Genomic DNA, 18342 nt, shown 5'->3' on the forward strand with positions numbered 1-18342 from the left:
GCTTTGTCTTTGGTTTACTTGCAATAAGGTTTTACGCGTTATCTTGGAGCTGTATCTCCGACCGAGAACCCGACGGTTCAATTTTGTCTCCGTTCTCCACTTTTTATCGGACTTTTAATAGCTACTGCTGCTCAATTTTGTTCAATTGCAAAACTACTAATTTGTAAGTCAGCGACTAAAAATTTCTTGTTACAAGTAGTACGTCTTTTAAAAGAATAGAGATCTAACTATTTAGAATCATACTATGACTGCTACTCCCGTTTACATTGTCACCGGCGCTTCAAGAGGTACTTCAAAATTTATCATAGTCAATTGAATGTATTATATTTGTTTTTAAATGCCATTGTCTACAGTAAAGCTTTTTGGGTGTTGCGGCTGACACAGTCTAGGTTTGGGTTTCAACGTAGCCAAAAGACTGCTTGGACAGGCCTCTAAGGTCGTTGCAGTTGCCCGAACTGAGGCTGGCATGGCTCAATTGGCCGAGGAGTTTCCCGGCCAGGTCGAGTGAGCTCTTATGGCTTATGAATGGGTCTTGTGAGAATTAACTTGGGTTTAGATACGTTACCGGCGATTTAGCAGACTATGCGACTGGTGAGAAGGCTGTGAAGGTTGCTGCTGAGAAGTTTGGAGGAATTGATGGAATTGTGTTTAATGCTGCTGTGATTCATCCTGTTGCAACTATCGCCAACACGGATATCAATGAGTTCAAGCGTCTATTTGACATTAACTTCTTCTCTATTCTCACAACTGTAAGTTGCATGCTCTGCGGAGAAACACTGCTGACCAGTTTCAGCTTAAGCCTGCTATGCCCTACTTAAGAGAAAGTAAAGGAAATGTTGTATTTGTTTCCTCAGAGGCGTCATACGAGTCACACTTTGTAAGTTCTAAGTTGGTGTATCTAAATGCGGTGCTGATTTGTAAAGTATGGCTGGGAGGCATACGGTAGTTCTAAAGCTTGCGTTAACCACCTCGCTGCCACTCTTGCTGTCGAAGAACCTGATGTGTTTGCTATTTCCGTTGACCCTGGTGTCATGGACTCTGCTATGCAGGCTGAAATTCGTGAAAAGCGTATGAAACTTTGAAGTAGATTGTGACAATGGCTAATGAGCATATAGACGGAACGAACATGAAGCAGGATCATATTGATTATCTCAACAAGGTCAAGGAAGACGGCTCGATTCCTTCCATTGACCCGCCTGCCAGTGTGATTGTTAGCATGGTCACCAAGGGACCAGCTGAACTTAACGGCACCTACTATGCGTATGTTCAGAATTACAGAGTGAGTACGTACTAACTTGACAAGGTTTAACTCACCTACGCTTAGTCCATTTATCACTGCTTAGAGACAACGACAAATAATTGTACACCATAGTAAACTTTATACTAATTAAATCTCAAGGGTTTCGTGCGTAAACACCTGCCCGGCGGAGACATTCAAATTGACTATATTTATCGTAGACAATATGTGTTTCGACAAAGTATGCAGTTGCCCTTTCAACATTTTAGACGAGTAATGAACTAGACAGCTACGATTTCTTTTAGGTACGACGAAGCTGGACCGTGCAGACCTGTCCTACTTAATGTGAGACAAAATTACTTGTGCGGCTTGATTAAGGTTTGAATAGTTTACTCCTGATTTGACTAGGAAAATCTGACACATAACGTACGCGGACGAAGGCACAAGTAGAAATACGTACAGTAAAGCAGTAGATAATATGAGTTGTTTTGTAAATACGGTAGTCAAACTGAAGTTTTTCTTGATGTTAAACTCAGTGTATTGTACGTCATCAGTTGCTTAATCCTGACGAGTTGTTTCATGTGGCCCATTTTAGGACTTTGCTTTATATTAACCTGTTTTGCCATACGTTATTAGACTACAAATTAATAGTCAGTATACCAATCTTAATTGAAAGAATCACGAGCAGTTGCAGCCTTGTCAGATAACTGATGTGCTGCGAAGAATAGAGGGCAGATTTTGGATTCGGCCGCAATGGTTTCAGTCTGGTCCAGTCAAAACGAAATAACTTGCATATATTCTTAGTTTTTGCACACATTACATTTCTCAGAAAGTTCCCATTCAGCAAGTGCTTTACAAGCTTGCTAGGTGATGGTACTCCCCAACTGCAGGGTACCTTACTCTTACCTTGCTCAAGTTCTCTAAGCAATGAATCTAAATTTGGCGTAACTCCATTAATGCTAAAATGATATTGTACAGAATACAAATACACTCACATCTACACCAAGTTACATATTGCAAAGTATAGCCTAAACTGAACTAATTTCTTACAGACTTTCAAGGGTTTAAAACAAGCGCTTCTGATCACTCCTGGGTTGGGGTCAAATTGACGAGAGGTTCACGTCATGCGATCAACGTATTCACAACTTTATTTTCGCTTGATTGATATCATTCACAGTATTTAAAAAATCAATTATAAAGTCACTGATAATGTATAAAATAACGTATAATTCGTTTACTATTATCAATTCAATAATCAGTTCTCACCCATACCAAATTGCACTCGGATCGAAGCAGCTGTGACTAAAGCTGGAACCACAGTATCCTGGGGTCATTTTAACGGGCACTCACCCGGAAGTGCAAGGATCTTTATGAAACTGTACTTGTTGCGGTCGGCATTCTGACTATACTCACTCCCTTTCTCTTCCTTCTATCAACTTATCGTATAAATATTCAATTTGCTTATTCTTAAAGTAGCTGAAGATTTTGAATTTTGGAATTCAAACCAGGTATGTCGTTTTTATTTTCTTCACTTCCCTATTTCTGGTCACTATTCGATACTGCAGCTGTTGCGTCATGACAATGGCCGCACTTGTCGCCTAACAGTGTCAAAAGATTTTGTTTCTTTTGGTTTTTTTATATCATGCTAATCGTGTTAAAGATTACTGCTACAATATTGCAAATTTTCGAGAGCAAGAAGGTGTGGTCATTGTGCATCTTTTACTGCTATTTGTAGTAAGATCGGCTATATCGAGTTCACAGATATAACCACTTTATATTTGGTAAGTACTTAAGCGACATTAAGACAAGTACTAACTTGATTTTCTGTTTTTAGAGAAGAGCCTTGATCACTTAGTCCAGCTGTTTCTTATTCATATGGAGGCTGCCAACTAAGGCTCTTACCGATTTCTACAGTTTTCCTGCCGTCTTGATTCTTATGGACCTCCGACCTCGAAGTAAAAAACAGTCCGCCCCCAAATCTTCTCAACAACAATCGGACCGGCGTCTTCGTCACCGCACAAACACAAGCCTGCTTTCTCCAAAGAGTACGTCACAACAACTTTCCGACTCTCACTTGACATCCACTCCGTCTTCATTCACAAGGTACGCTGTGTTGTAATGGAAGTCTATCTGAGGCTAACACGTTACAGATCGAAAACATCCGGCTCGGCAACTACAGAGACGTCATCCCCAGTTCCAAAACAATCTAAACGCAAGGTATCAACTTCAGATAAGCAGAACTCTCCGTCGTCTAATCAATCAAAGCGCCCTCGTCTAGTTGAGAATTTACAAGAGCAGTCGCTTTCAGTCCGACAAGGCCCTACTACATCGCAGTCTGACCGCCCAAAACAGCAAGACCTGCAGAGTTCCACAGAAGTGCTTTCAGCAGAGGTTACACATTCTTCAAACCTTGCGCCTTCACCAGACCGAAAGCAGACAAAACCGCTGTTAAAGTTTTTGAACGACTCTCAACCTATTAGCAAGACACAATCGACAAATCGATCTCCAACGACAGGGATGGGGGGTAGAAGATCACGTAACCATCATGATCTTGAAGAAGACTTACAGGCTCTAGATAACGTGCCGAGCGTTTTGTCAAGCGATGGTGGTTTAAATAGTACTGGCGACAGTGGGAGAGGCTATCAGTCTGCGAGTAGACGGACAATGAGCAGTTTTTTGGCCGGACTGGACCATGACGGTGACGATGAGGTTGACGATGATGACGACGACGACGACGATTTTGACCATGAAATTCACCATAATCATCACCATGACCATCATCACGACGAGGATGGCGAAGAATATGAGGACGAAGAAGACGAGGACGATGATGAGGACGAAGACGATGATATAGAAGAGGGGAATGGCCGCGGTCCAATGGACTCTTTCGCATTTGAAGATATGTCCCGTCATTCGTCGTTAATGGTCTCTGGTGGGTTTCCGGCCGGAAATCTGCTTTCGTTGTCGAGGATGATGGCCGAAGGTATGAGTTCAGAGTATTTGATGCGCTTTAATGATATCCTGTCCAATCTCAAGCAGCGTGAAGATCCAGGAATGCGAATGCTAGCGCTTCACGAAATGTCTAACATGCTTCTTGTTTCCACTGAATCAATGTTTTCAACTTCGTTTTCGTCAGAATCACTGGTAAACGAGTTGGTTGAAATCATGCAACACCCAATCTTTGGTCCAGACAATCCAGAGTCCGTTCTGATTGCTTGCAGATGTCTTGCTAGTTTGATCGATGCTTTCCCAGATAGCTCGAAGACTGTTGCTTACAGTGGGGTAGTGCCTCTTCTCTGTCAAAAGTTGGTTGAAATTGAGTACATTGATTTGGCCGAGCAGGCATTAAGCACTCTGAAACGAGTGTCAATTGAGCATCCGACTGTTGTGGTACGGGAGGGTGGGCTGTCAGCCTGTTTGATGTATATTGATTTTTTCTCCACAATTGTACAACGCACAGCCGTGCTCGTTGCTGCAAACTGCAGCAAGAATATTCCGAAGGATTGTTTCCCCACAGCGCGTGATGTCATGCCCATTCTGCTAAATGTGCTTATCGGATCTGATCAAAAAGTTGTGGACCAAGGCTGTATCTGTGTTGCTCGGATCATTGAAAGCTTTAAATATTATCCAGAACTGTTGGAGCAGCTATTTAGCAAGGAATTATTGGAAAGAATGCTGGCCTTACTGCTTCCTGGACCAGGAAACGTCGCTGGATCTCACATTCAACAACACTTTTTGCAGGCGCTTACTTACGCTGCAAAGGCCTCCCCAACACTTGCTGCACAGATGTTGAAGCTGGGTATAGTCGACACGCTTTATCAATTCTTGACTGGAATTTCGCCTCCGACCAATTTAGAGCTTGAAGAGCAGGTCAACAATAGCGTAATGGTGATGCAGACTGTGATCCATAGCCCTAAGGATCAAGTACTGGCAACCTTGAATGTAATTTGCGAACTTTTGCCTGGCGTTCAAGAGACAGATATGCTGAACGCTTCATCTTTCTTCGAGAACATGGAAAAGTTGGACTTTGACAACGAGGAAGTCACAGACCAGAGGACGAAAATTTTTGCTACATGCGAGGAAGAAATTCGCCGGTTTGTTATGGTTCTGCTGCCTGTCCTGCTTGACGTGTATTCATGTACCGTTGACCTTGCTATCCGCAAGAAGGTTGTGTCTGCATTTTTGAAAATGTTTTTAAACCTCGATACTACGAGTCTGCTTGCCGGGTTAAAGACTGTTCAGTTTTCGTCTTTGTTGTCATCGATTTTGGCTCAGAAAGATCAGATGAGTATTGTCGTGTCTGGTCTTCAAATTGCATACGTTCTTAGACGACGACTGCCAGAAGTCTATGAATATCATTTTGAACGGGAAGGAGTCATTGCAGAAATCAAGAAACTTGCTGCTAATAGCACCGCTCATACAAGCAAGGCTCCGGAGGCAGTATCGAGTCCTGTTCGAGATGAGGACGGTGAGCTTGAGCCTTCACAAAAGGAGCCTGCACAGGAAGAGCAAGACGATGACGAGAAATCTGAAACGTCGTCACCAAGCTCTTCCGTAAGTGCTCGCGTTCATGTTTCATTGTCGCGATGGAATAAGTTTTCGTTCTCGTTTGATAGCTGGATCGCGGCATTTGCACAAGAGTTTCTGGACCAGTTTGTGAAGCCCTACGCTGAACCTGAGAGTCAAGCTTTATCTGGATTAAATGAATTGAAGGCGTTAGCGCAAGAACTTGAAAAGAGGGAAGATTTAGAAGCGGTATTGACGAAAATTTCTTTGCACTTTAATCATGAAGCTGCTATCACAATCTCGAGCTATGAACTACTTCATTCTGGCATTGTGGAGGCGTTGTTGAAGTTGTTGACAGATGGTACTGATAAAGACAAGTTGGCTGGCCGCAAAACTTTCTTAAAAGTGTTTATGAATCACAACGCTTTGAGCTCGGCGTTTGGTGTCCTGATTACCAAGTTGCAGGAGTCGTTAGTTCGGTCTGAGCAATTTGACGTGATCACTTCACACGCTGGTGGTAAGTAATTGAGTAGTAGCGATAGCAAAACGACTAATTATCGAACAGAAAATGACAATCCTGCCGAAGTACTGTCGCAGCAAATCAAACTGAAGCTTGTCGCGGATGACGAAACAGGAGTACCTAAATCAAACTTGACATACACGGTGTCGATTCCCGCGATTGCTACGTTTAAAGCACTTGACGATTATTTGCGGGTGAGAATTGCAGAACGCTGTAGATTAAATTCTAGACAGTCCGGTTTCAACAACGCGTTTGCGTCATTTTCGTCATTTGCTGCGTCGGCTTCTTCGTCTTCAAAAGATCAGACTGGTACTAGCGCTGTTCGAAATGTGGTTGACTCAGCCGATGCAGGAGAAGGTTCTTCGGTCCAAGATCCTTCGGCCCTCGCATCGGCCGAGTCGTCTGCTGGCGCTGTTACTCCAGACTCGGGTAGTAGACTCGCGGATCCAAGTATGTACGGTGAAATTCCTCTTAGGGACGATGATAGTGCTAGTACGGCGAGTTCTGTGCATGATGAGCTGCTTGATCGAGTGGATGACTACATGTTCAACTTACAGGAAGGTGAACTTCGCCGGTCGAACGTGCAGATTGATGGCGAGCGATTGATCGGGCAGACTCCGTCCAGTACGGGAAATGCTACTCCTGTCATCCAAGTTCCTTCTCCGACCGTGGCACGGACTGAAGACAGCACACCGACAGCACCACCTGCCAGACCATCGTATTCCGCTGCGCTGCGGTCGGTGAGCAATGATTGGCACATTGAGTTCTCGGTGAATAATAATGTATTGGCTACTGGTACCACCATTTTCGCTGCTATTCAAAAATACAGCAACGATGAAGCTGCTCTGCGACACTGCTGGGACGTTGTGCATACAATTAGGTTCAAGAAAGTAGCAGGACCAGCACCGCTTAGCATAAAGGAGGCGCTTGAATACGGCGAGAAGTTTAAAGAGATTCCAGATTCGCTAAAGAATGACAACACTTCGTTTATGATTTTGCAACTGCTGCAAATTTTGTACGCATTAAACTCAAACTTGAGTGAAATTTTCTCGGACGACGATCATCTCACTACACCATTGGAAGTCACTCAGTTTATCAACAGTAAGCTTACGTCGAAACTCAACAGACAATTAGATGAGCCATTGATTGTGGCAAGGTAATTATTATATCTTATAACGATTTGACGAAAACTGATAAATTTTAGCTCGTCGCTACCGGTATGGAACAGCGACCTGACTCGACATTATCCGTTCCTATTCCCTTTCGAATCTAGACGGTTGTTTTTGCAGTCAACGGCGCTTGGGACATCTCGATCTATAAACAGATGGAAAACTCAATTGGAGTCAAAGCGTGATTATGTCCGGACGGCTATGTTTAAGGTAATGCGACAAAAAGTTAGAGTTTCTAGAAATCAAATCTTGCAGAGCGCAATCAAAGTTATGGAGCTCTATGGATCGTCGCAGAGTATACTTGAAGTTGAGTACTTTGATGAGGCTGGTACTGGACTTGGACCGACGTTGGAGTTTTTTGCAACGGTTTCGAGGGAGTTTGCAAAGAAGAAATTGCATCTATGGAGAGAAAACGAGAGTGACCCTAATGGGGAATATGCGTTTGAAACGCACGGCTTATATCCCCAACCAATGTCTGATTCAAAAGCAAAAACCGAACAGGGAAAGAAAATATTGTACTACTTTACAATTCTTGGCCAGTTTGTGGCTCGGGCGCTCATGGATTCACGATTGCTTGACATTAAATTCAATCCGATGTTTTTCCGAGCAAAACATGACTCGGTCGCGCCATCACTTGCGAGTGTTCAGAAAGTTGACACACAGCTTGCGCGGTCCTTGAAGCTGCTGCAGAAGTTTGAGTCACAAGCAGCCAAACTGAAGAGTGACTGGTCATTGTCGGCTGAAGAATTGGATGGCGCGTTGGAAGCAATTGAAGTTGACGGTGTCAAGATTGATGATCTAACTCTTGACTTCACGCTCCCTGGTGATGCAAAGTATGAGCTGATCGAGAACGGAGCCTCGATTGCGGTCACGAACCAGAACGTGGACGAGTACGTTCGTGCTGTAATAGACGCGACACTAGGAAGCGGCGTTCAAAGACAACTTGATGCGTTCCGGGAAGGATTTTCGTCTGTATTCGCGTTTGCTTCAATGAGCGCGTTCACTGCGGACGAGCTAGTAATGTTGTGCGGAGAAGTGCATGAAGATTGGTCGTTAGAGACGTTGATTGATTCGGTCAAGGCTGATCATGGATATACATTGAACAGCAAGACTGTGCAGAATCTTCTAGAAGTGATAGCTGAGTATGACACGACGAAGCGGCGAGCGTTTTTGCAGTTCATCACTGGCAGTCCAAACTTGCCAATCGGGGGGTTTAAGGCGTTGACGCCGACGTTCACGATTGTTTGCAAACCGAGCGAGCCTCCTTACAGACCTGATGATTTTCTTCCTAGTGTGATGACCTGTGTCAATTACTTGAAGCTGCCTGACTACAGCACTAAAGATGTGCTAAGATCGAGGATGGAGCAAGCGATTGAGGAAGGATTAGGGGCGTTTTTGTTGTCATGAGAACACTGACCAATGGCGTGATTGATAATTGGTCGCCGGGATTACTTATGATTTCTTAATTACTGTATTGCTTTGAACTGCACATAATTTTTTGTTTTTTTTTTTTAGTTTTGTTAATAAATAAGGGTTCTAATATGAGTTTTTGTAAGGGTTTGATGTTCTTACGACTTGTTTAAGGTCTTGTAGCTTGTTTCTAATAAAATTACTGTTATCCTAAAATACGTCCACATAACGAGCTCTTTCTATAATGAGCTCTTTTCTAAATACAACATAAACAAAACACACATAACTAATCACATCACAAAGCGTACGACAATAATCGTACAATCAGACCCCATACGCACAGTGCCCTCCAGGCAGTGTTAAGGTTTCAAGTCCCGTGACTTAAAAACCTTAGAGTTTTACGCGTAAGCGACGCGTCAGAACGCGTTAGCGAACAGCGGATATTAAGGTTTACCCCTGAACTAGACGTACAGTGAGCACCAAAAAGCCCCTGTCGAGTCAGAAGGGAAAAAAAGACCCGGCCGAGTTGTTCTTTTCTTTGAACCTTTTCAATTGATCAAAATTGACATACAACTCCGTTTATTTTGATTACATTTACAAGCGTTTCAAGCTCAGGTTATGAATATGGGGCTTTCCTCGCTGCCAACTTACCGCTCGCTCAGAAGCCCCAGTCTGAAGTCGCCATCGGACGCGAGCATTGGTTTCGGAATTGAGAAACAGACTCCAACAAAACTGCCCTTGTCGCTTTCGTTCAGCAGTTCATCGCCCTCGTCAAGGTCTACCTTGTCATCACCAACCGAAGCACAAACTTTCTCTTCTTCGCCTGCCAGTTCTCCGGGGACCACGTCGTTCACTCTGCCGACTTCGTTTTCGACATCATTTAAGACTAAAAATTTACAAGTCTCAACTGAAAACGCTCCGCGGCCGTCGCTACAGAGTCCGACAGTACCGGAATCGCTTGTGTTTCGAGATTTGGACAGATATCCAGTTGTACGGTCGTCAGCGGCTACAGGGCCAGGCAATAATCCACCACAGCCTAATCCATCTGCCGGTCGTCATTTCCCTCAGCGACAGTCCTCTGTCAAGTCATCTAGAAGTCTACTGAACCCGCCGCCGCAGAATCTTTCGTCGCCTTTGCATGCCCGCGCGCCTCTAGCTGGACGCGTCCCGCCACCACTCGTCATTTCTGTGCCGGGAGTACCTGAAGAGCGGAGTCTTGAATCTGCTATAAGCTGGACGAGTACTCAATTGAGCTCACCAACCTCGGATCACACAGCAGCTGAATTTAGGGCGCCAGCGAGTTCAAGCAGCGTACGCACCGCGAGTAGACATCGCGCAGACGGCAGTTCAAGTAGCGAGTCGTCAACGAGTTCAATACCACTGCAAGCAATTGAAGGCCGTGTGGCCGGTCAATCACTCGAGACCACGCCGAGAAAGATACGCATTTCCCTGTCGGCAGAATCCAAACGCTCGCTTAATCCATCAACTACTACACCGAGTCCAATGTCTGTAAGAGACGCTATCGCGCCTTCAATGGATGAGAGCGTGTATAACTTGGAATACAGTGATACAGACGACAACGACATTTTTAAACCTACGAAACAGTCATCTGGAAAGGCTGGTAACGCTATGGGATCACTTATTGAGAAGACGCAGTCACAGATGAAGAAGATTCACATGCCAGAGTACAATTTGAACTCACTTAAATCTAGCATTCGAGAGCGCAAAACCCCAACAGCAGGCGCATCGTCACTAGCACAGTATAACTATGATCTAGTCGAATTACTCGAGACAGATCTTCAAGACGTGTCGACCGAGCTGGCCGCGTCTATTAAGCGTGAGATGGATCTGGAGATGTTACTGGACAAATACGCCACCACGAATGATGACGACGAGGCTGAGCTGACGGACGGTAGCACAGCGTCTCCAGAGGAAGATAACGAGGAAAACGACTCGTTCAGATTGAAATTAAGATACAGCCCACAGCAGTTTGAACGGCTGCAAAAGCAGCTGCGCAACGAACAGCAAGAAAAGGCACAAATGCGCTTGGAGTTTCAGCAAAATTTAGACAAGGAGAGACAAGGCAGAATGGAATGCGAAAAACGACGGCAAAAGCTTGAAGACCAGGTAAAGGTATATTCTTTGCTTTTTTATGCATAACGACCGTCTGACCACAAACAGAGCAAATCAAAGTACGGCAAGAAAGACGCGTTGATGAACGCCAATATTGAAGCCAACGAGACCATTAAGTCGCTTGAAGCCGCGCTTGAGGATGCGCAACGAAAACTCTACAACGAACGTACAAACGCACAAAACTTGGAGTTTATGCTCACAGGCTTGTGCGAGGAGTTGCATGAGATGTCAGGAAAACCAATCGAGCGAGCCGACCGGGCCCGGTCTTCAATCATGTCAATGACCATGATGCAACGCATGCAGGCACGTGGAAACTCGGCTGATGGAACCGATCCTGTCAGTCTGACGACTAAAATTGAGGAACTGGAGACCCAGAAGGATGAACTGCAGCAGGCTCTGCGACATTTAAAAGATAGCCACCAGGTTGAGTCCAACGATAGTGCGCAACGGATACTGTTTCTACACGCTCAGCTCGCACGGTCACGAGATGTGGCTAAAACGATTGCGTCTAGACGGAAGGCTAATGAAACTGATTTGAGACGAATCCAGTATCAGCTTAGTCAGATGCAAGCCAAACTGTCAATTGCTCAGACGGAAAAAACTTCGCTTTCAAATACTTTAGAAGAGCTGAAGCAGAAAGTACTGAATCTTGATAGTGAACGAGTGAGAGCCGAAAATACGGCGCGAAAGTCGGCTGAATTGGAAATGACCAAAGGTTTCAATGACCGGATAGAAGATCTGACGGCTAACCTGAACCAGAAGATTGCAGAGGTAAATTTACTGACGAGCAATCTGGACAAAGAGCAGGCCGAGTCGCGGCGAATGACTGAACGCGTTGCTCGTGCTGAAGAGCGTCAGCAGTCGGCTGAGAAAGCTGCGGAGGAGCACCAGACGCTGTTACGGTCTTTGTCCGCGAACCGACGGGAGTTGCAGAGCGAGCATGCTAGAATGACGTCTGAATTAGAGTCGAGTACCAAGAAATTTGAGGAATTTGCGAACCAGATCCAGAATCACATTGCTTCCAATCGGTCGTTCGCGTCAAAATTCTCAACTTCAGTTAGGTCGTTACAGGATTGATAAGAATATGCATGTTTTGGTTTTGAATGTTGAGATTGATATGTTTGTATATGCATTTGACTAAAGCTTTTTATTTTGTCATTACAGTTTTGATCTTATTCCCAGCTCGTCTACGTACATCTGGTTGAATTTCGTATCCCGTGGTTGATGCTCATCGGCGTAATTCTCGACTTGCCAAACTCGTAATGTGCTTTCAAAGAAGTCCGTAATATGCATCGCTGATCTTTGTTAGACTTGGACTAAATATGAAGATGAGACAACATACCGGTTTCATCCACATATTCAAATGGAACAAAATGCGAACCGTCTGTGATGGTGACCAGCTTTGCATTCTTGGTAACGGCCATTTTCTTTTTGATCCTTTGGCTAACACTGCTCTGTCCGCCAACAATGTAGAGCACAGGAATATTTATCCTGTGCAACTGTTCGTACACACAAGCCGGATCAGGCCGCTCGAGTGCCATATGTTTACGACGCTTTTTAGCATCAGTACTGGCTTGGACGAATGCCCAAACCTCTTGATACTTAGTCGTTGTCAACGTGACTGCATCGCTGTTGTTGGTTTCCGGATATAACCGAGTTGGCAATTTGCGTAATCCGTATTTCTGCCACATTAACTAGTTACCAGCAAATACTTAAATACTCACGAGCCATAAGTCTAGTACGCGCGGATCCCAGCGCTGGTATGATTTTCTACTCTTAAAATATTTGACTGCTTCATGCTTTGATGCCCATATGTCTTTTCTATGAGACGACAGTTTTGCTGGCGCTATTCCAATTGAAGGTGAGTCTGACTTTGTTTCTATAATTGGATCTATGCCGACAATTCCACAGAAGATGGAAGGATGTAGTATTCCTAGTCCAAAACTATGCTCGTTAAGTCTAGTAGGTTAAAATTTATTGCAGACGTACATGTGCGCTCCACCAAACGAATGACCGATGCCTATAACCGGCTGAGGCGGATCTATTACTTGTAGGATGACGAACAAATCTCGAGAAACATCAATCCAATTGACTGCAACATTAGTTGATGGTGTTGATAGTAAACACGGACTTACAGCAGTCACCAAGTTTATTTTCGTTTATAACCCCAGACTCGCCTTGATTCACAACATCTGTAATCAGAATCGACCGAATCTTGATTCCTCTCTTCTCTAGCTGCTCCAACAATGAAATGAATAGTGGTTCATACAGTTCCTAACCTTATTAACATTAACCCCAAATGTTAGTAAACAATATCTTGCTTTTCCAAACCCGTTCGCATGAGCTGCGACAAGTGTTACGTCTCCTTGTGTTGGGATCAGGTTGTTTCGCGGGGTGTATATCTTCCCAGCGACTTGTAATTTATCTTGTGGGTGCTGAACAGCGCGTTTGTCAGAGCGAGGATGAACAGCAGTAAACAATCTACTTTCTATTACAAATACAGATTCAGCAAACATCTTGAGTAGTGTGTGTGTTTCGTCGAAGACGTACGTGAAGTTCTCAAGACCGAGGCACCATTTTGCGGGGATGCCCAATATGGTAATTCAGGGGCAATTCAATACTGAGATATTCTGTACAGAACATTTGAGAACCGGAGATACGCGTTCGCGTCGCGTTTGCAAACAAATCCGGGTAAGTTGTGACGTGTCGGAAATCGCAAATTCGACTTTCTCTTTGAAGATTTCCATCGATAATCACTCAATAAAAGCTAACTAGAATGATGACAGGAACACTTCAGCCATCGTCTCCTATTGACACGATTGAGAAGAAGTTGGCGTTACAAATCAAATCTCCAATATTCAAATCTTTGGTGTATTATATAGTGCAAGACGATGCGATATCTCGCGAATATGACAAGGTTTTTGGGTCTGCTTGTATACTCTGATAGTGTACCTGACTGAAATATAGCTACGACAGTTGTTGAATGACGGAGGAGCACAAGAGGTTGAAATCTTTCGAGATGGCAATTCAGAGAAATGGAATGTTAAGGCAGTGACACACATCATAACTACGAATATCGACTTTCCAGAGTACGATGAAGCCGAAGAACTCATGATCAATGTAGTCAAGCCACTCTGGGTTTACAAATCTGTTAGTCACAACCGGATATCGCCAATCAGACTGTATTCCCCGAACCCAAAATTATTTTTTTCAGATGTGAATATAGTTGTTGCTGGATTACATACTGGAGACTGTGAAGCACTGTATGGTGGTGTACGCGCGTTAGGTGGACAGTGGTCTGAAACGTTGTCAAGATTCACGACGCATGTCGTTGCGTTGAGTGCTGATCATGTATGTGGCTTCACAAAAGTTGAACATGGGATGTCTAACAAGTTGTAGCCCAAGTGCAAAGCTGCAAGTCACGCCCGACGAGCTGTGAAAGTAGTTTTGCCTCACTGGATTGACGATTGCTTAAAGCTAAACCGTCGGATTGATGATACGCCGTACTTGTTTCCTGATCCAAAGATTTTGACCGACGCAAACAGCGGCATCACGCTAACGCCGCCTAACAAGGACCTCACGTATCTTCACTCGGCATACGTTCGTGAAGATTTCAAGCCGCCTGAACCGCGGTCGACAGTGTTTGACAACAAAAAGTTCTTTTTAGGTCTTGATTTACGACTATCGGAACGATCGCGCTCAACACTTCAGGTCATGATTGAGGCTGCAGGCGGACAGACTGTCGAAAATCGTAGTGATTCTAATGTTTATATTGGATACTACAGGTATGGACCGGAATACGTCGGTGTAAGCTTTGGTTTGAACAAGACAAATGAAGTTATTACTAACATTCTAGGCGTGCCGAAATCATTTGGTGGTCGGAAATCTGACTTGGTTGTATTGGATGGTTGCACATGACAAATGGTCTTCACCGATGAGCCACCTGCTGCACTATCCTATTCCCAAATGGGGACTTGACGAGATGACTGAATATAAAATTTGCGTTTCGGGATACAGCGGCGAGTCGCGACATTATATGGAGAAGCTGATCTTAGCTTGTGGTGCGAAATACACGAAGGCTCTAAGACTTGACAATACACATCTCATAACAGCAAAGTGAGCTCATTGTAAGATAATAGATTCGTGCTAACTGGTGTTTAGACCTTCAGGTGAGAAGTACGAAGCTGCTAGATTATGGAACCAGCACATTGTGAATCATCTATGGCTCGAAGAGTCGTACGCCAAATGGCAAGTCCAGACCGTAACATTACCGCGCTTCTCGCATTTCCCAAGATTGACAAATTTGATGGAAGTTATCGGTCAGACCAGACTGGACGCGTCGCAATTGAAACGGTTTTATGCTCTTGACGACGGGCCGTCGCCGGACCGAGTGTCGCAAGTTGAAGATGATTCTTCGCCTGCGAAGGAGAATCAGTCGGTAGATGTTACAGTACCACCAACCGTGCCAGGCTTCACTCTTTCAGAGCCAGTGGTCAAGACAGATGAAGTACGAGATTCTACATCAAAGAAAGAACCAGAGCCGGTGGGTAAAGTAGTAGAAAAACGCAAACTTGTGCTGAAAGACCACAATTCGCAACAGAGCTCAGTGGAACAACAGAGTCAACATGAAAAAGTGGAACAGGAAGAAAAGCCGAAAAGTAGCGCAAAGGAAAACGCTTACGTGCTGATAGCCAAGACGGTAGTCAAACCGTCTAAAATACTGACAAAGATACCCGAGCCTGCGTCAAGGGCACGAACGTCGTCAAGCGAAGATGCGAGTCCGCCTGTAGTCTCAAGTGGAGGTCGTCGTGCGAAGGAGAAGGCAGCGGAAAAGTTAAGGGATAACATTGAGGACTTGAACGAATATCAGATTCAAAAGCGAAGAAAGGGCTTGCCTTCGTTGCCGTCCGAGGAAGAGAGTCAAGTTGTCGCCACGCCTACACGAAAACGCAAGAGCGAAGAATCGATGGGGATTGAAGGTGCCAGGTAAACAAGTTGGCGTGTAATGCTGAGATGTTACTGACAATGTAGTAAACACAAATTAAAGACAGATAATAAGGAAGTGACAATGAAAGTGTTGATGACTGGTTATCCGCGATCACTAACACTACATGAACTTCAACGATTGTATCGGATGGGGATTGAACTTGTCGAGAAGTCACACGACATCACCCATTTAGCGTCGCCAAAGATCAGTCGAACAGAGAAATTTTTATGTGCGATTCCGCTTGCGCCAGTAATTATCTCTACAGATTTCATCCAGGACTGCTTGACGAAAGGCAAGCTTTTAAACGATCGGGACTATATTTTACGTGACAAAGAAGGAGAGAAGATTAACAACTGCAACTTGAGCAAGACGTTGGAGGCCGCAAAAGCTAAAGGCACGGGTCCGTTTAAGAACATGGTCATCAACGTGACACCAAAGGCGATCAACAGCGACAAGGGCTCAGACACGCTGGGCAACATCATCACTGCGAACGGCGGAGTCGTTGTCAAGATCCGGACCCCGCGGGCGAAGAAGTTCGCCGCCCGGGACGGACAGCCTATGGTATTGATTTCTTCAGTCGAGGATGAATCGTACTTTGAAGCGTTTTTGGATGCCGCGGACGCAGAAGGACGGGACGCGTATATCTTTACTTCGGATTGGGTTGCGACAGGAGTTTTGCGAATGAAGGTCAAGTTTGGGGACGAGTTTGCGTTACGCACAAATTTAAACGCGTGATGTAGGATAAAAAGAGAGCAAGTCAAACCAGATACGCTAAACAAATAAAACAAACATCCAAAAAACTCCAAAAAATTGCTACGAGTTACTGAAGACCAAAAAATTTGACACCTGCTTCTTCGCCTTCTGCGGACCGCATGATTTGTGCTTGGTTTCGACGAACCAGGACGTCAAGAGCTTTGCGTAAGATTGTTGAGTCAATGCCACGGAAATCTATGATGTTAATAAAGTGTGTAGATAGAAATCGATTGACAAACCTTGTGAGACAGATAGATCTCCGTCAGTAATCTCGTATAATGTTAGAATTGCGTTCTTTTGCCCAGTCGAGTCAATCTAGATGATTAGTCATGATATCATGCTAAACAAGAGTGCCATACCCATTCGGATATAATGTTTGCCCACTCTTCAGGTCTTCTCCAATATATTATTGCACTCGTATTCTTTGCCCCTTGATTTCCAGAGCCAGAGACCCATTCGGCATCACCTTTTTTGACCATATTTTCCAGTATCTCTCTGCATGCTTCCAGCTTTAGTGATCCTGATAATGTCAGTTCACAATCAACTCATGCAGAATTGTACGTACGATTTATTTCTTTGTTATGAAACAAGTCCCATTCAATTGCAGTATTCAAGTCTATCCGCCATATTCTATTGAACCTGCAATATGCCAGGATTAGTGAGTTCCATTGTGAGAGTTGCGATGACCATGTCAAGTTATTTGGCTGCCGAGTGAAAAATGGAGGAAACGAGTAAATCGACGGAAATTCGAATGAGTCCGCGACTGGTTTCGACTGTGCTGTTGATGCCATTTCTCGCGTAGTTGAGTCAATCAAGAGAGAGTTCGATACCAGACGATGACCTGCCATCCTCTGAGCCGCACGCCTTCGAATCCCAAGTTTTGGCGTCGCGTCGGATCGACACGGAAATTCAGAGCGTGACGAAACGTGTATTTTATTCACTACGACGAGATTTAAATCACTACAAAGCAATGCTACGACGTCAAGCTACGACAATCACGTTAACGATGGCAGACGTGCTCGCTCTTGACGATGAGCCACGGCCTCTCAAACAACCTCAGACTCAGTCACAGACTCCGTCGCACGTTCAAACACTAGCATCACCAAAACGCCACCTCGACTCGTCTAATATCACATCGTCTCCGTTTTCAACCACGCCTAGCTTAGTCGCGCCTACACAAGGTCGCCGCCAAACTTCGCGCAGTTTGCATCATAGTTGAGTGTGCGAATCAGATATAGGGAATGTAGTTTAAAGTTTTTTGGGTTTTGGATATTTAATGGGATAAAGGATGTGACGACATGTGTATATAGTCATGTATATATAGCAATCTTTGTGAGACGATAGTATAAGTATTTGTGTATATAAACTATACAGTATATGCTGTTATTGACGCGTTTAAGAGTGGCTTAAACCAATTTTCAAAAAAAATAAAAAATAAATAAAAACCTCGATCGGAACTCGAACCTGCAACAATTTAGCTCTGAAACTTCTAAATCCAAAAAAAACAGTTTACTCTCTTTATCAAAGCGTGTCATCCTTATGCAGGGGCCATGCTAATCTTCTCTGTATCGTTTCAAATTGACCATGTGTCCCGAAGGACGCCTTTACTGTGAGTCTGGTACATCAT

The 18342-nt window shown here is 44.3% G+C and overlaps 7 protein-coding genes across 7 annotated transcripts; 5 read left to right on the forward strand and 2 right to left on the reverse strand.

The window, feature by feature from the left end:
• The first annotated feature begins 94 nt into the window (after positions 1-94).
• Positions 95-1441, forward strand: V1512DRAFT_258244 (uncharacterized protein). The gene is made up of 8 exons (XM_066915401.1): positions 95-163; positions 236-287; positions 390-504; positions 557-749; positions 794-877; positions 924-1068; positions 1116-1260; positions 1304-1441. Exons 2-8 carry the CDS (start codon positions 245-247, stop codon positions 1341-1343), a joined length of 765 nt encoding a protein of 254 aa, XP_066773653.1. The 5' UTR covers positions 95-163; positions 236-244; the 3' UTR covers positions 1344-1441.
• Positions 1442-3901: 2460 nt separating this feature from the next.
• Positions 3902-8839, forward strand: V1512DRAFT_202398 (uncharacterized protein; the record flags this gene model as incomplete). Its single annotated transcript, XM_066913260.1, has 3 exons — positions 3902-6260; positions 6309-7419; positions 7468-8839. The coding sequence occupies 3 exons, from the start codon at positions 3902-3904 to the stop codon at positions 8837-8839; spliced, it is 4842 nt and encodes a 1613-aa protein (XP_066773654.1).
• Positions 8840-9361: 522 nt separating this feature from the next.
• On the forward strand, positions 9362-12118 carry V1512DRAFT_220556 (uncharacterized protein). The gene is made up of 2 exons (XM_066913689.1): positions 9362-10975; positions 11024-12118. Exons 1-2 carry the CDS (start codon positions 9461-9463, stop codon positions 12050-12052), a joined length of 2544 nt encoding a protein of 847 aa, XP_066773655.1. The 5' UTR covers positions 9362-9460; the 3' UTR covers positions 12053-12118.
• Positions 12027-13536, reverse strand: V1512DRAFT_258252 (alpha/beta-hydrolase). The gene is made up of 6 exons (XM_066915402.1): positions 13297-13536; positions 13111-13249; positions 12965-13067; positions 12700-12919; positions 12318-12657; positions 12027-12270 (listed from the first exon to the last, which is right to left on the reverse strand). Exons 1-6 carry the CDS (start codon positions 13489-13491, stop codon positions 12134-12136), a joined length of 1134 nt encoding a protein of 377 aa, XP_066773656.1. The 5' UTR covers positions 13492-13536; the 3' UTR covers positions 12027-12133.
• Positions 13537-13751: 215 nt separating this feature from the next.
• On the forward strand, positions 13752-16935 carry V1512DRAFT_280729 (BRCT domain-containing protein; the record flags this gene model as incomplete). Its single annotated transcript, XM_066917991.1, has 6 exons — positions 13752-13892; positions 13943-14326; positions 14375-14782; positions 14832-15091; positions 15137-15961; positions 16007-16935. The coding sequence occupies 6 exons, from the start codon at positions 13752-13754 to the stop codon at positions 16695-16697; spliced, it is 2709 nt and encodes a 902-aa protein (XP_066773657.1). The 3' UTR covers positions 16698-16935.
• V1512DRAFT_258255 (ESCRT-II complex subunit-domain-containing protein) lies at positions 16699-17513 on the reverse strand. Its single transcript, XM_066915403.1, has 4 exons — positions 17281-17513; positions 17075-17235; positions 16955-17030; positions 16699-16910 (listed from the first exon to the last, which is right to left on the reverse strand). The coding sequence occupies exons 1-4, from the start codon at positions 17504-17506 to the stop codon at positions 16783-16785; spliced, it is 591 nt and encodes a 196-aa protein (XP_066773658.1). The 5' UTR covers positions 17507-17513; the 3' UTR covers positions 16699-16782.
• Positions 17514-17685: 172 nt separating this feature from the next.
• V1512DRAFT_245749 (uncharacterized protein) lies at positions 17686-17934 on the forward strand (the record flags this gene model as incomplete). The annotated part of the gene is made up of 1 exon (XM_066914394.1): positions 17686-17934. One exon carries the CDS (start codon positions 17686-17688, stop codon positions 17932-17934), a length of 249 nt encoding a protein of 82 aa, XP_066773659.1.
• Positions 17935-18342: the final 408 nt, after the last annotated feature.

This window comes from Lipomyces arxii (genome assembly GCF_038497795.1).
Source record: "Lipomyces arxii strain Phaff 12-163 unplaced genomic scaffold V1512scaffold_2, whole genome shotgun sequence".
NCBI lineage: Eukaryota > Fungi > Ascomycota > Lipomycetes > Lipomycetales > Lipomycetaceae > Lipomyces > Lipomyces arxii.